Source organism: Thunnus albacares, chromosome 13 (assembly GCF_914725855.1).
Source record: "Thunnus albacares chromosome 13, fThuAlb1.1, whole genome shotgun sequence".
NCBI lineage: Eukaryota > Metazoa > Chordata > Actinopteri > Scombriformes > Scombridae > Thunnus > Thunnus albacares.
In genome coordinates this window covers 1,459,094-1,471,691 of record NC_058118.1, presented here as the reverse complement: position 1 = coordinate 1,471,691, position 12,598 = coordinate 1,459,094, and the positions used below count along the sequence as shown (strand labels likewise).

At 39.1% G+C, this 12,598-nt stretch overlaps 1 protein-coding gene across 3 annotated transcripts in view; it reads left to right on the top strand.

The window, feature by feature from the left end:
• The window catches only part of alcama (activated leukocyte cell adhesion molecule a), a 73,066-nt gene that overhangs the window by 39,595 nt on the left and 20,873 nt on the right, over window positions 1–12,598 (top strand). For all 3 annotated transcript variants that reach the window (XM_044370266.1, XM_044370265.1, XM_044370264.1), the window contains exons 2-4: window positions 4,887–4,993; window positions 6,689–6,908; window positions 8,513–8,577. In XM_044370266.1, the coding sequence (XP_044226201.1) occupies window positions 4,887–4,993; window positions 6,689–6,908; window positions 8,513–8,577 (392 nt within the window). The remainder of the gene's footprint in view (window positions 1–4,886; window positions 4,994–6,688; window positions 6,909–8,512; window positions 8,578–12,598) is intronic.

The window sequence follows — 12,598 nt, the reverse complement described above, 5'->3', positions numbered from 1 at the left end:
AAAAACAATCCTAGTAATATCAAATGTTAAATTACCCAGCATCTGATCACTTCTGGAGGTCAGGGCAAAATGTGCTGTTGACTGAGTTGCACATTTACACACAGATGCACTAACAGTTGACGAAGGGCAGAGCTAGTTTGTCCCAAAGCTGTGAGACGCTCCACACCTGCTCCGTGAAGCCGGAAGCTGAGACGTGTCGTGTTTGCTAACAGCGCTGAAGGTGATGAGGGATGTATCCGCCGCTTTATTGATGCTTCATATTGTCGCTCACTGTTAAATCCACCGTCCTCCCTGGGCTTAGGTGTTTTTTTTTATTTTCTTATTTTCAAGAAGGAAGTTGATGCAATCACAATTCCACTTTGATTTGGAGGCTTTGCTTGACACAAGAAATCACATTTCACTGTGACAGCTGCACACTGGGATGGTCCAGGCTATATGTTGGTTCAGACACACCTGTCTTCTACGTATAGTTTGATGAGGCTGACTGGGATGAATCATTGCATGAGGAAGTCATGTTAAAATCAATATATAGTCTTCACTGCCTTTTACAGTTGCTCTCTGTGCTTGGTGATATGAACACAGGCCCCACAGACAACACTAGTTCTACTGAGTAACCAAAACTAAGACTGAGAGTAATATTCTACTGCCCACTGAGGTGAATGTTTTTTCACATCATCTGAAGGTTATGGACTATAATCAGTGAATCTTGTCCAGATGAGCTGGTTAGTTCATAGTGACAGCTCAGCATGTGTTTTAACATAGCCAAAACAAACTGAATCTAAAAGAAACTCACATGGAAGCATCATAAAGAGGTATTTTGTTATGAACATAATACACCAGCATACACATGCAGATAACACATGAAATCAGTCAAAATACTGGAGGGCAAAAACATCTCTGCTTTTCTACAGTAACCTGTCTACAGCTTCTTTACAGTCTGATAGTGCAGAGTGCTCTGAAAAGATGTAAGAGGGAGAAAAAAAAAAAGTCCCAGTTGGTTACATCTTGACTCATTGAAAAAGTGGAAAAAAGTTTTTAACTTTTACAGTGTCAATTTAGGTGCTTTTATAATGATGAAGGCTGGGTTGGGAGACCCCAGAAAGGCCTGTTTTCATCTCTGGTGGAACACATTGTTCAGCTGGTGGATAATGGTGAGATAGGAGCAATTGTGTTAGAGCTGCCAGAGCAAACAAAACCATGCCTTCAGGACAGACAGGGTTGCAGGTTTTTGTTTGTGAAAGGCGGTTACCAAGCGTGGCAGACAAAAAAAAAAATCCTAAGTAGCTTTGCAGTCGAACTCTGCCAAAGTGTCCATGTTAGACCAAGTGATCGCAAACCCACCAGCACATTTGCTCAGTGCAATAAAAGTCTATGTATTAAGATGTAATCCTTTTGATACATGATTTCTGGGAGAGGAGAAGTGAGGAGTGGTTGACAGTATATTTGTTGTAGTAGCCTCATGAACACCACTCGTCCATAATTAGTTGCTGAAATCTAATTATGAATCTAATCTAACTATATAATCTAACTATTGCTCCGACAATTTGAACTTTTTGAGAAGTTTTCTGAAGTTAAAAAAATCTCCCTGCACTTGTCATTAAGCACTGCGGGACACCTTTCAGTTGAATGAGGGTGTTTATGTCAACTTTTTCTCTTTTAGGCTAAAATTCACCTACCAGTAAGTCAAAAACCCATAATTTGGAACCCAATGAGGTAGACCACACACAACGTTCTGTGCTTTCCCCTCTCTGCTATTTTCAGCTCTTAATCAGAAGAGCTGATGTGCTATTACTTCCTTCCCACCTGTGTGAACAATGCCCTATTGTAGTGCAGCTTTAGCTTTTTGGGTTTTAGCTGAAAAGATCAAGTAAACAAACATGTACTATAGTCTTTCTTAGGTAGGTATTCATAACATTGATGTCTGGGGATAAAATGATTCCACGGCCCTGAAAAGGATTAAACACGTAGTAAAAAACTAATGAATGAAATGAGTAAAAAAAACATGCTCAGAAATGCAAGAGATGTGTTGTTGTGCTGCAGCAGCTCAATAAAATCTTTTGTTGAGTGGTTGTTGTAAGAACATGTGAAAGCATATCAGCATGGTCACATCAGGCTAGCGTGATCTGCTGGAAAGGCCGGGCTGATGCATACCATGCTGCAGCCCTGGCAAAGAAGCAGAAATGGTTCTAGGTTTTAATATTAACACTCAGTCTATCCTAGACTGTACATGAATTACTGGAGCAGATATAGCACTACATGTTTACTTATAAATGAAAATGTAGTCTCATTAGTTTTTATGCAGTTTGATTGAATCAGTTCTTATTATAATGGCTCATGTTTAAGTGAGCTAAGCAGCAACTAAAAAAAAAAACCAAACAGGACTTTTTGGGCTCCCGCTGCTGTAAATTGGCTCATAAGGAAATTCATTAAAAAGACCACACAAGACCTCAGCTCTCTGCTTCACTTTATTTATTTCCTGTGTTTAGTCTTTTGCCATTGGAAATGCCTTTTATCCAGCCTGACACCCTTCCTGACACCCTGTAGCATCCTGGCAGCTTTAGACACATGTCTTATTTTGCATTAGAGGTGCTGTGAGTTTCTATTTCTCACTTTCTGGCTAATGCCACTCACCATTTACCAGTCATACTGTTCTGTTTGGTAAAAAAAATCCACAAAGCCTTTGTATGTGCAAGTTTTTGACAATCTGTGGGTCACTGAAACTATCACCTTTGTATAAATGTGAGATGCATTGACAAGAAAGCAGGCAGGAAAACAAATCAAGTTGTCTTACACTACCTAAAAATGAGAGAAGTCCTGTTGTAGTTCTTTACACTCTGAGGTTTTCAGACACAGACTCTCATAATTGGCCATCCAGCTAGAATTCACTGCGACAGTTTGTTTACTTCTCCATAACTGTTGTTGTGTGTTCAAAGATGATAAATTTAGCTGACTCTTTGAGCAGGATTCCCTTGTGACTCGTGTCTTGCATTACCAGAAAAAAACATGCATTTTTTAATGGTCTTCTTCATTAAATCATAACTAGTGTTGCACATTGTATACACAGTTACTTTAATTTGAAAGCAGCTTTGTGCACAATTTCCATGAAAACAAAACAAAACAAAACAAAAAAAAAAAAATCAATGAAGCTTTGTGTTATTGGAAGTTCACACAATTGATGTATTTTTGTAGACTTTTAAACAATGTTGGCTGTTCTCTTGCTTGTGAATAAACACAACCGCAAGTGAAGACTTCCTCGTCATATCCTCTGGAAGGGAACTGCAAAATCTTGTGAGATAAGAAAGGCCATATGTTCACTTTCACACAAAGACTGACATAAATATCATCATTAGAGAATGTGATCACTGATTGCTGGACTGATCTGTGTTGGTGAAGGGATGCACGGTAACTCAGATGGAGATATTATATCAATAAAAATCAAAATTCTTCACAGCTGAGTAGCACCAACAGTAGAGTAACAAGTAAGATGCATTCTTGCATCATGTCATGGCCTTCTTCAGTTTAGGTGTCAAACCCAATTTACTAAATAAATGATTTTATAAAGAGTGTGAAGCAGCCTGACAGTGTGAAAACCACAGCACATTAATGAAATGATGTAGTCGGTGAAAAACATTTGATGATGTGTTTCTCTGAGCACTGAGCAGGTGAAATACCAAACTGGCCCTGTGTATAAAAACCATAGTGAAAATAAGACATGATGTGAATCAAGATTACAGGAAGATGATAGAAAATGACTCGACTGTATGCTTTTGAATTGAAACATTGTGTTTTGTTAGTCACGATGTGGTACTTTGCTTGATTACACAGAATCCATACTTATTTATATCAGTACAAGTCAGCTCAGAGCTGACAGAAGAAATGTGAAGAGGAAGAGCACGAGGCTGCTCCAGCAAAAAAGCAGCCACTTCACTCAGCAGCTGCACTTGTGCATTTTCTGGCCTCATCACTCTGGAATGACCAGAATCTGAACCGCTTCTTGTTCTGCCTGTTTAGCTAAAAAGCTCAAAGAGAAAGAGTTGAAGCGTGAAGACCTTAGTGTCCCTCCACTCTGATCTGACCTCCATCCATCCATCTTCTCTCCTCCCCTTTTCTCCTTTCTCCCACGCCACACATGACTGGGCCGTGCCGCCATAGCAACTACTCCACCTCAGTGCTCCCTCACTTTTGTGGACAGAGGAAATTATTTTGCGGTGGCGTTGCAAAGCGCAAGAAGCAGTGAGCTGGACCCGCTGAGCCTGACCTCTCCCACCGCCGCCATCGAGCTTAATGGGAGGCATGCTTGAAATGTGGCGTTGTGACATTTGGAGTGACAACATGTGGTGTAGCTTTATTTACGTTTTTCAACAATCTTTGTTCACACCCATGCTTTTTTTAGACATTTATACTCGGGAGGAGCAGCCCAGTCTAACCACAGTCTCCTTGGGTGGTGTGTGAAAAGGCTGGGATCATAGAGATATGTGCCACTTATTTTATTTTCCTTTCTCTTCCCCCTGCCCTCACCGGTGATCAAAGGCCTCACATCAAGCGATCTAAGACATCAGGTTTCTCCTCATCAGATAAAAGTGTGAATCCCACAAGTGCTTTTATACTTTTTTGTTGCTGGGTTTCTTATGATCTCAGACTTTTTGACACCCTGTGACTATAACAGTTCTGCTGGAACGTTTAAGGATTGCTGTGTGCGAGCACAGCGGAACTGTATTGGAGCTAGAGGAGAGAGTATGTATTGATCTGGCCAATCAGGCTCCAAACCAGCAGCACTCAGGGCAAAAGTCAAGAGTCAAGCTGTCTTTCTCTTCAGTGGGTCATTTGATGGCACAGTATGATTTTTTTGAAGAATACTAAACATATGTTGCCTTTGTGTGTTACAGTGCGGGGGACAGATAATGTGACCGCCTTGTATGGAGAGACCATTACTGTACCATGCAACGGTGGAGCTCCACCTCCGCAGGATCTAATGTTCATCAAGTGGAAATACGTAAGTAGATACTGTCCCACAATACTGCCTGTTGCTGAACACACACATCCAATCATTTGCAAGAAGAGGGAAAAAGACATGATTGATATGATATGTTATGAAAAGATTTGGCTTATCTTGGCTTAACTCTCACCGAGTGTAGGCATATTTACCTCAGAAGACTAAAGACTTCCACATATTTGTGTATGAGAAAGTATGAGAAAATACTGAAATACACAAAAATATAACAGGCTGATGGGAGGGTAAGATCCAAACATATATACATTAAATACACACGTGTCAGTTTCATACTTTAGAAATGAGAACAAATGACAAATAGAAGAACAGAAGATGAATGGCATAATTACACACTGGGAATTATAAATAGCAGGATGGCCTGTTGTCAGGAATATAGAACATGTCAAATGGTAAACATACAGTAAACATTCAGCAACATACTGTCGCCTCCTTGTCAGATTCATCATTGAGATGTACTGAACCATAAAAGATTTGACAGTTTTTTCTTCCTTTCAGGTAAATAAACACAGTTTTCATGATACAAACATCATTCTCTGTTCTAGAAAAGAAAAGAAAACCTAATCTCATTCTGGATATCTAAAAATCAGAGTCTTTATTGATTTGACATTTTGATCAGAATTTTCACAGGCAAAAAAACCCCCGACCCTCTTTTAACAAGGCTATATGTATGATTAAGAAGTAAATACAATAAGAGCCACTTAGTTTTTCCTCATCATTCATCCTTCCTTCCTCATCCTCTACATACTGGAGAAGATTGTGTTTTTTCTGGAACCTTTGTTTCATAGCAGATGGACATATGCAGAATAAATATATTGCACTTAGTTGCCTTTGAAGAGGGGTTGCATCAAGGCAACATGGCTGACCAAATGTTTACAAGATATTTTGGATTTCCCCTGGTTAACTTGGTTGTGTTGAAATGCCGTTGGAGTGAAGTCTGAAATCTGTTTGGTGAATTGAGAGGACATTCAGGTAGAATGTGTTCCATCAATAACTTAGAAAAGAAATGCAAAAAACCTGCAGTGTAGTTGCACAGATGTGTCTTTGATTCTTGATTTGCCTGCAGCATCTTCTGGAGACAGTCTGTAGTGTGCAGTAGTTCTCTGGTTCTAGCAAAATGTGTACACACTCGCCCTGAGGCGACACACCTACTGTAGGACTGCTACAATAACCAGCTGACCTTACAGTATGAGAGAGTTAGGAATATGAATCTATGAGAGGACAATTTCCTGTCCAGTTTCCATCCTTCTCATACATACAGGTACTGAGGAAGTGCTAGAGATGCTCATGTAACTTGAGGGTGAAACTATGAGGAGAGGATTTGTTTAAAAGCTTGTGTCTTTAATGAAACATCCTGAAAAAAAATTAAATTGAGCTCTCCATTTCATATAATCTCAATCTAAAATGCATGGTTAATATGAATCCTCATAATCCCCAGTGTTATTAGACAGTATCAATGAGATCAATTATATCCTGTCATGCTGAATCTACTAATATTGCATGAGACAAAGTGACTTGGCACTGTGTACTTTTTCCAATTAACATTTGTTTTGCACTGTGTTACCACCTTACTGTGGAGGTTTGTTGAATGATAGGTGTAGACTGTGTTCTACAACGTACATTTTATAGTACAGATATCATTTTCTGTCTCTTTTCTCTGTCTGTCTTCTCACATTTCAGGAAAAAGACGATGGCACTGCTGGCGATCTGCTGATCAAACATGCACATAAGGACAAAGAGACAGTTCAGGCCACTGATGACTATGCCCAGCGGGTCCACATCGATGACAAGTTCAGCCTGCTCATCGACCAGGCCTCGCTCAAAGACCAGAAGACCTTCACCTGCATGGTGGTGTCAAACTCCAACCTCATGGAGTACCCCGTCTCTGTCGTTGTTAACAGTAAGCTTCATATTGACACAAAACACTGAAACAATCTTTATTCTTACACCTTGTAACGTAAATGTTCTGGCAATTTAACATCTTGGTGTCGTTTCTGAGTAAGTGACTGAATCACTTTTATGTAATGAGTGTTGGACCTGCAGGTGTGAACTGCTGTCAGACTAAAGACTGCAACAGCACAGGGTTGAATACACAGAGAGAGAGAAACGCACATCTTGTTTAGCCTGATTAAGATCTCTGTAATTATTGTTATCATCTCCCATGCTCAGAGAAAATACAGTCAAAGTGACACACTGCCAATGAGCCAATTTCACATTGTTGAAGAGATTTTTCTCATATCAGATTTTTTCCCCAAAAGAGGTCAAAACAAGAAAAACTCATACAGTCACAAAACTAATCAGAGCAGCACTCCCTTCCTGTTTTCATTCATGCCAAGCGCAATTATAAATATCTAGCAAAACAATTTACATACAGCCTGTAAGTTAATAGGAATTAAATGAGAGTCCAACTTAATGTCCTGTCTTTTTATGCACATTATAAAATAAGCAGTAGAATTCTTAATCAACGAGGAAACTGATGAGAAAATATGTTAGAAATTTCACTGAGAGAAGTGAGGGTGAGTGTCCCTCACCCTCACAATGGCCGTTAATTAAGGCTTCAACAGCAATATACATAAGATCCACAGTGATGCAGCTTGTGAGAGAACAGAAATCACTCTTTACTTCATGTTATTACTTTATGACTTATTGCTGTTCTCAGCAGCGACACTTGTCTCTATCCACAAATGTCCTGTCCTGTCTGAAAAAAGACATAAAAGAGACCAACCATTACTTAGAGAGATAGATGGATGTAAGGCTTTCTATGTCTGAAAGGGCTCTAGAGACTGTCATGTCACTTTTGTAATCTTGCATCTTTCAAAATAAAATAAATAAAATAAAAATACTGATATTTATTTATTGCAGTCTGTAGAAGTGTCTTATGCACAAATAATTTAGTCCTCTTCAAACATTAAAACAGAGATCAATACATTTTTGTGAATTGTGATGTTGTTTCCAGGAGGTCACTGATGTAATATTTATAGAAAATCATTAGCACTAACTAATTAACCAACAACAAAAGACAATTACATTCGTTATTGGAAGATACATAGGTGATATTTGGAGGCAGCTTTGCTAACAAGCAGCTTGATTTTAATTTCATTAAAACTCAGTGCTATCCACTCTGGATTTGTCTCTTTTTGTTTCCTCTCATATGGTTCTTAATTTGAATTTCACTCCCCAAAACTGCCCATGTATCACCTGCTAATGGGCTTTGCAAACCCAAGCTTGAAATAGGACATGAAGAGACTAGCTCAATATTAACAACGCAACAAGTTTGCAGCTGAGCATTTAGATGAACTGGGCTGTCTACTTGCCAGTTGCTGAACATTATCAGTGATATACTTGTGTTTGTTCCTATTGTGCCCCTCACTTCTGTTGTTTCAAAATGATTGACAGTGTGAAAAAAAGAAGGAAATGTAAACAACTTTTTTTTTTTCTTTTTAAATTTTAGCAAGCAACACTTTTCTGATTCCAAAGCGTGATTCTCTCCTTTTGTGTTTGCAGAGAAACCATCATCAGTAAATATTACGGACAAGCCTGACGTATTACAGAAGGACAAACCAACACCGGTGAGATTCACTCAAGACTTCATTTTAGTGTACAGTCACCAACCATGACGCATTCAGCTGAAAGTCACCAGTTAACACGGTCACTGGGTAAACCAAAGCACCTGTTTCGGTTTAACCAGTGACCGTGTTATCTGGTGACTTTCAGGGGAATGTATCTTGGTTGTCGTGGTGATGGCAGCTGTTGAAAACATGAACAGAAAATGTAGGTGTCCTCCTAAAGTCTTAAATTATTGCATGTATGTACAGTATATATTGATCTGGTCCTTTTTGTATTACATTATGTAAATTAAATGGTGACGCCAACAAGAAACATTCACATTTCCTCACGTAGTTTTCTGAAATCAATCTTTTTAAATAGCTTGCTTGAGATGAAATGTTGAATCTCATTGCAGTGTCCACACTGACAGTCACGGTCACTAGTTAAACCGAAACACCTGCTAACGATCAAAACGTTAAATCAAAACGTTAGATTAAAGCGGAATCATGCTTGACTTAACATTGATGACATTAGAAAGTGCCCGCCCATTAAAACACGGCCGGTTACTTTCCTCTGGCGCCTGGACTAAGAAGCGTGAAGCTGTCCCATTAGACCCTGTGAATTCTGCACAGTTAATGTGTGTATAGTCTGGAAGTCATTTTTTCATGGACTGCGGTACCTGCAGTGTTCAGCACTGAATGTAAATACTGCGTTTATCCACTTGGGGAGCTGCTGTTTGTTTGATTGAGCTCGAGAATTTCCTATTTTCTGTACCACTCTGCACACATGATATGAAAACCAGATGAGGGAGAGTTTTGCACTCTGTCACTGTGTTTCCTGGCTGAAGCACACTGGAAACTGTTCATTTACACAGTTGTCCAAGCAGCCAGAGGCATTACAGGAAGTCAAGAACAGAGCGAAAAGAAAAAGACCAAAAAAAAAAAAGATTTTGTGCAAGATTTTACACTTTTGTACTGTAGTCCTAACTAAAGCTTGCATTGATGTTAACAGATCATTTTCTGGTTTCATTCAGTGCAGCATATTAGTGTATGAAAATTAACTTGTAGGGCCAGAACACATTGCAACAAACAACTTCACCTCTCTATTTTGGTCAAAGTTACGTTACTGTCATATGATGCTGTAACTGTGAGCAAGGACTAATTTGAGAATTCTGACTGTTGGTGCATTCAAGGACACTCTGACATTTGAGATTTGAAAGTCAGATGCTAAACTGCACTTTTTTCTTTTGATAAAACAACCAAATTCACGCTGTCCTTTTCACAACATCCGTGTTTGCTGCAGTTTTGTCTCCTAGATTTGATTTTCTGACATCACAGCTCATTAGTTAAATGTTTTCTGGCCGACAACCTTTGGTTTTTGGACATCAGGGCATTTGTAAATACGCCAGCTAGGAGAGTTTTGAAAATGGTCTCTTCCCGCAACTGCATTGCCAACATTAACATAACTTTGCAATGTTGTTTACTATGATGAGTTATCCATCTCACATAAGTTGGAAGGATTCACAAGTTGGTTTTCACACTGTACTGAAATGAAGTGAAACCAGTTGCTGCCTTTCAGGTGAGATCTGAAAAGATGGTGTGATTTGGTAAGTGGTTCAGCAGTAATACATAACCGCCAGTATGGTCTTTAGGTAGATGCTACTTTATTCATTTCTCCAGTCCTGCAAAATGTAAACTAATAACAGGAAAAGAGGTCTTTTGGTGTCACCATGCACCATCTGACAGCCATGTCCTCAGGTTTGGACACCTCTTGGCTGTGAACAGCTAACTGTAAATGTAAGATTTCCTTCATTCAGCAGAAGTAAATAGACATGGTTATTTTCTTCACAATATGAATGTAAATCCAGACATCAGTTGTTTTTCTTAATTATTAGCTGTTCAACAAAGCTTAAAGCAAAAGCATTTAGTGTGGCTGCCACTTCTCTGAGTTTAGGAGAGGATATACGACAGCTTACTGTGTCACAGTGACTTAAAGCCTACTTAATTTTGTGCTCAAAGTTCAAAAACTTAAGCTGTTGCCAAAATCGGTTGTTACTCACTATTTTTTCTTTTTATGAAGGAGACGTCAGGTTCATCAGCCTCTTTTACAACTTTCTTTTTAGCAAAAGTAGCATCTCATGTTTTATCCTTGAAACACATTGCAGTGCAAACGCTGTTGTGTAACTAAACTATGTGACCGTGTACGATACATCAGAATTATTGCTGAAATAGCATCAGTGTGATCTAATCATAGAAACGGCTTCACCAAATCACTTTCAAAATATTTAACTGAAGGTGCTGTGCTTTGCATGCTTTTGCAACCTCGTAGAACCGGTGCCTGACCAATGAGGAGGATAATTTACAGACACTATAAAATAAAGCAAGATGTCATTGCTTTGGATAGATGATCCATCAGAAAAGAAGCCATTGTCCGATTTCACCTATGCATTTCACATACTGTATCTCTGCTACTGACATGTAACCTAGTCTATATAGCTAATGCTGTAGTAAGTGGACAGGTTAGACTATAATATCACTACCATTCTGACACATGGCCAGTGTGCTAGACTGGCAATCTGGTTGCCATGGTATTGGATTACATCCGACCACAACTCTATTCTCTGTTTGACAAAGAACATTAACCGTTAAACAGGAAGTAACAGTGGCTGGAGTGGGGCAAATCTGTTTTATTAGACTATAATATTGTTTTTACTTGTCATGTTACTGAACAGAAGTTTTACACACATCATATGTTTCAGGCACCTTTTTATCGGTTGTGATACAGTATATTAGTGCTTACACACTTCATTTTCCATTGGAGTTCCATTGGAGTTTTGCCAGGCATAGTTGATTAGAGATTTGTTGAGCTGCAGTGAAAGTAGCACTGTGGTTAAAAATGACTGAACTCAGTATCAACCTGTATTTTATGGTTGCTATTAAAACACTGACATGCAAAACCACAACAAATGTTGATGGCATGTGCACAAATGTATCTCTGGGCTTTAAGAACAATGCGTACCTTTTTAAAAATCTGAACTTACTTTGATTCATAGTTAAACACCCACTCCTGCAAGAATTTCTCTCCTTATTTTGCTGTTTATTTTCATTCCCTGAACGCACACACTCTCGCATTCACTCCAGTGAGTATCTCTTGAGAAAACTTTTGAAAAGCTGTGGGCAGCACATTCACAGCGGTCATCTGCCTCCTCTCTCTCTCTCAAGCAATGCACATTTCTTCCTCCACATGCAGTATATACACATTTATTATGGATCAATGACTGCTGCTGCCTCTAGTGGTATTCCCACCTAAAAATTCAGGTACTATTGAACAGCTTTGAGCATTTTGTAGTGAGGGGAGGGAGACAGGGAGAGATGAAGGCAATATGAGAAAAAAAAAAGTGGGAGTGGAGGGATTTCAGTTTTGATAACTTGTGAGAGATGGGAGATGATGGAGCTTCATACTCACGTGGAATTCCAAATTAGAGGAAAGTGTCATGTTGCGTGGTGGAGAATGCAGAAAGCCTTAACTGTCTGAGCCGTGGGATATCAGAGGTCACGTTTTCATTTGGTTGCAAAAATCAGTCGTGAACTTAACCATGCTTTTCAATTCAAGTGTTAATGCTTGATGCGTGCTGTACCAAGCTTTTGTTCCTGAAAAGCAGTATCAGGCTGGTGGTGCCTGCAGTTTCTGAAGGACAGAGTGATCTAGAAATCAGTACTGTGAAAGCCTGTTACTCTTGAAAGTAAAAGTACAGCAAGCTCACATCAAAGTCACACATTATACCAATTTAGGGATGACATACTGTCTGCAGTAACTCTAACCAGACTCAGTTTTGCTCTTCATTTGTGTAATTTGGAGCTGAAGTGATCAATCAGTCAATTAAATAGTCAAATAACTGATCGTTAAACACTTTAGCTGCTTAAACTGCATTATAGTGTGTTGTAAACCATTTATTAACTGCTTATATACTGCTTGTAAATGCTGAACAGGGGGGTTTAAAGTAAAGTGAATAAGGAAAACTTAGTTTACTGATAGGAATCTGAC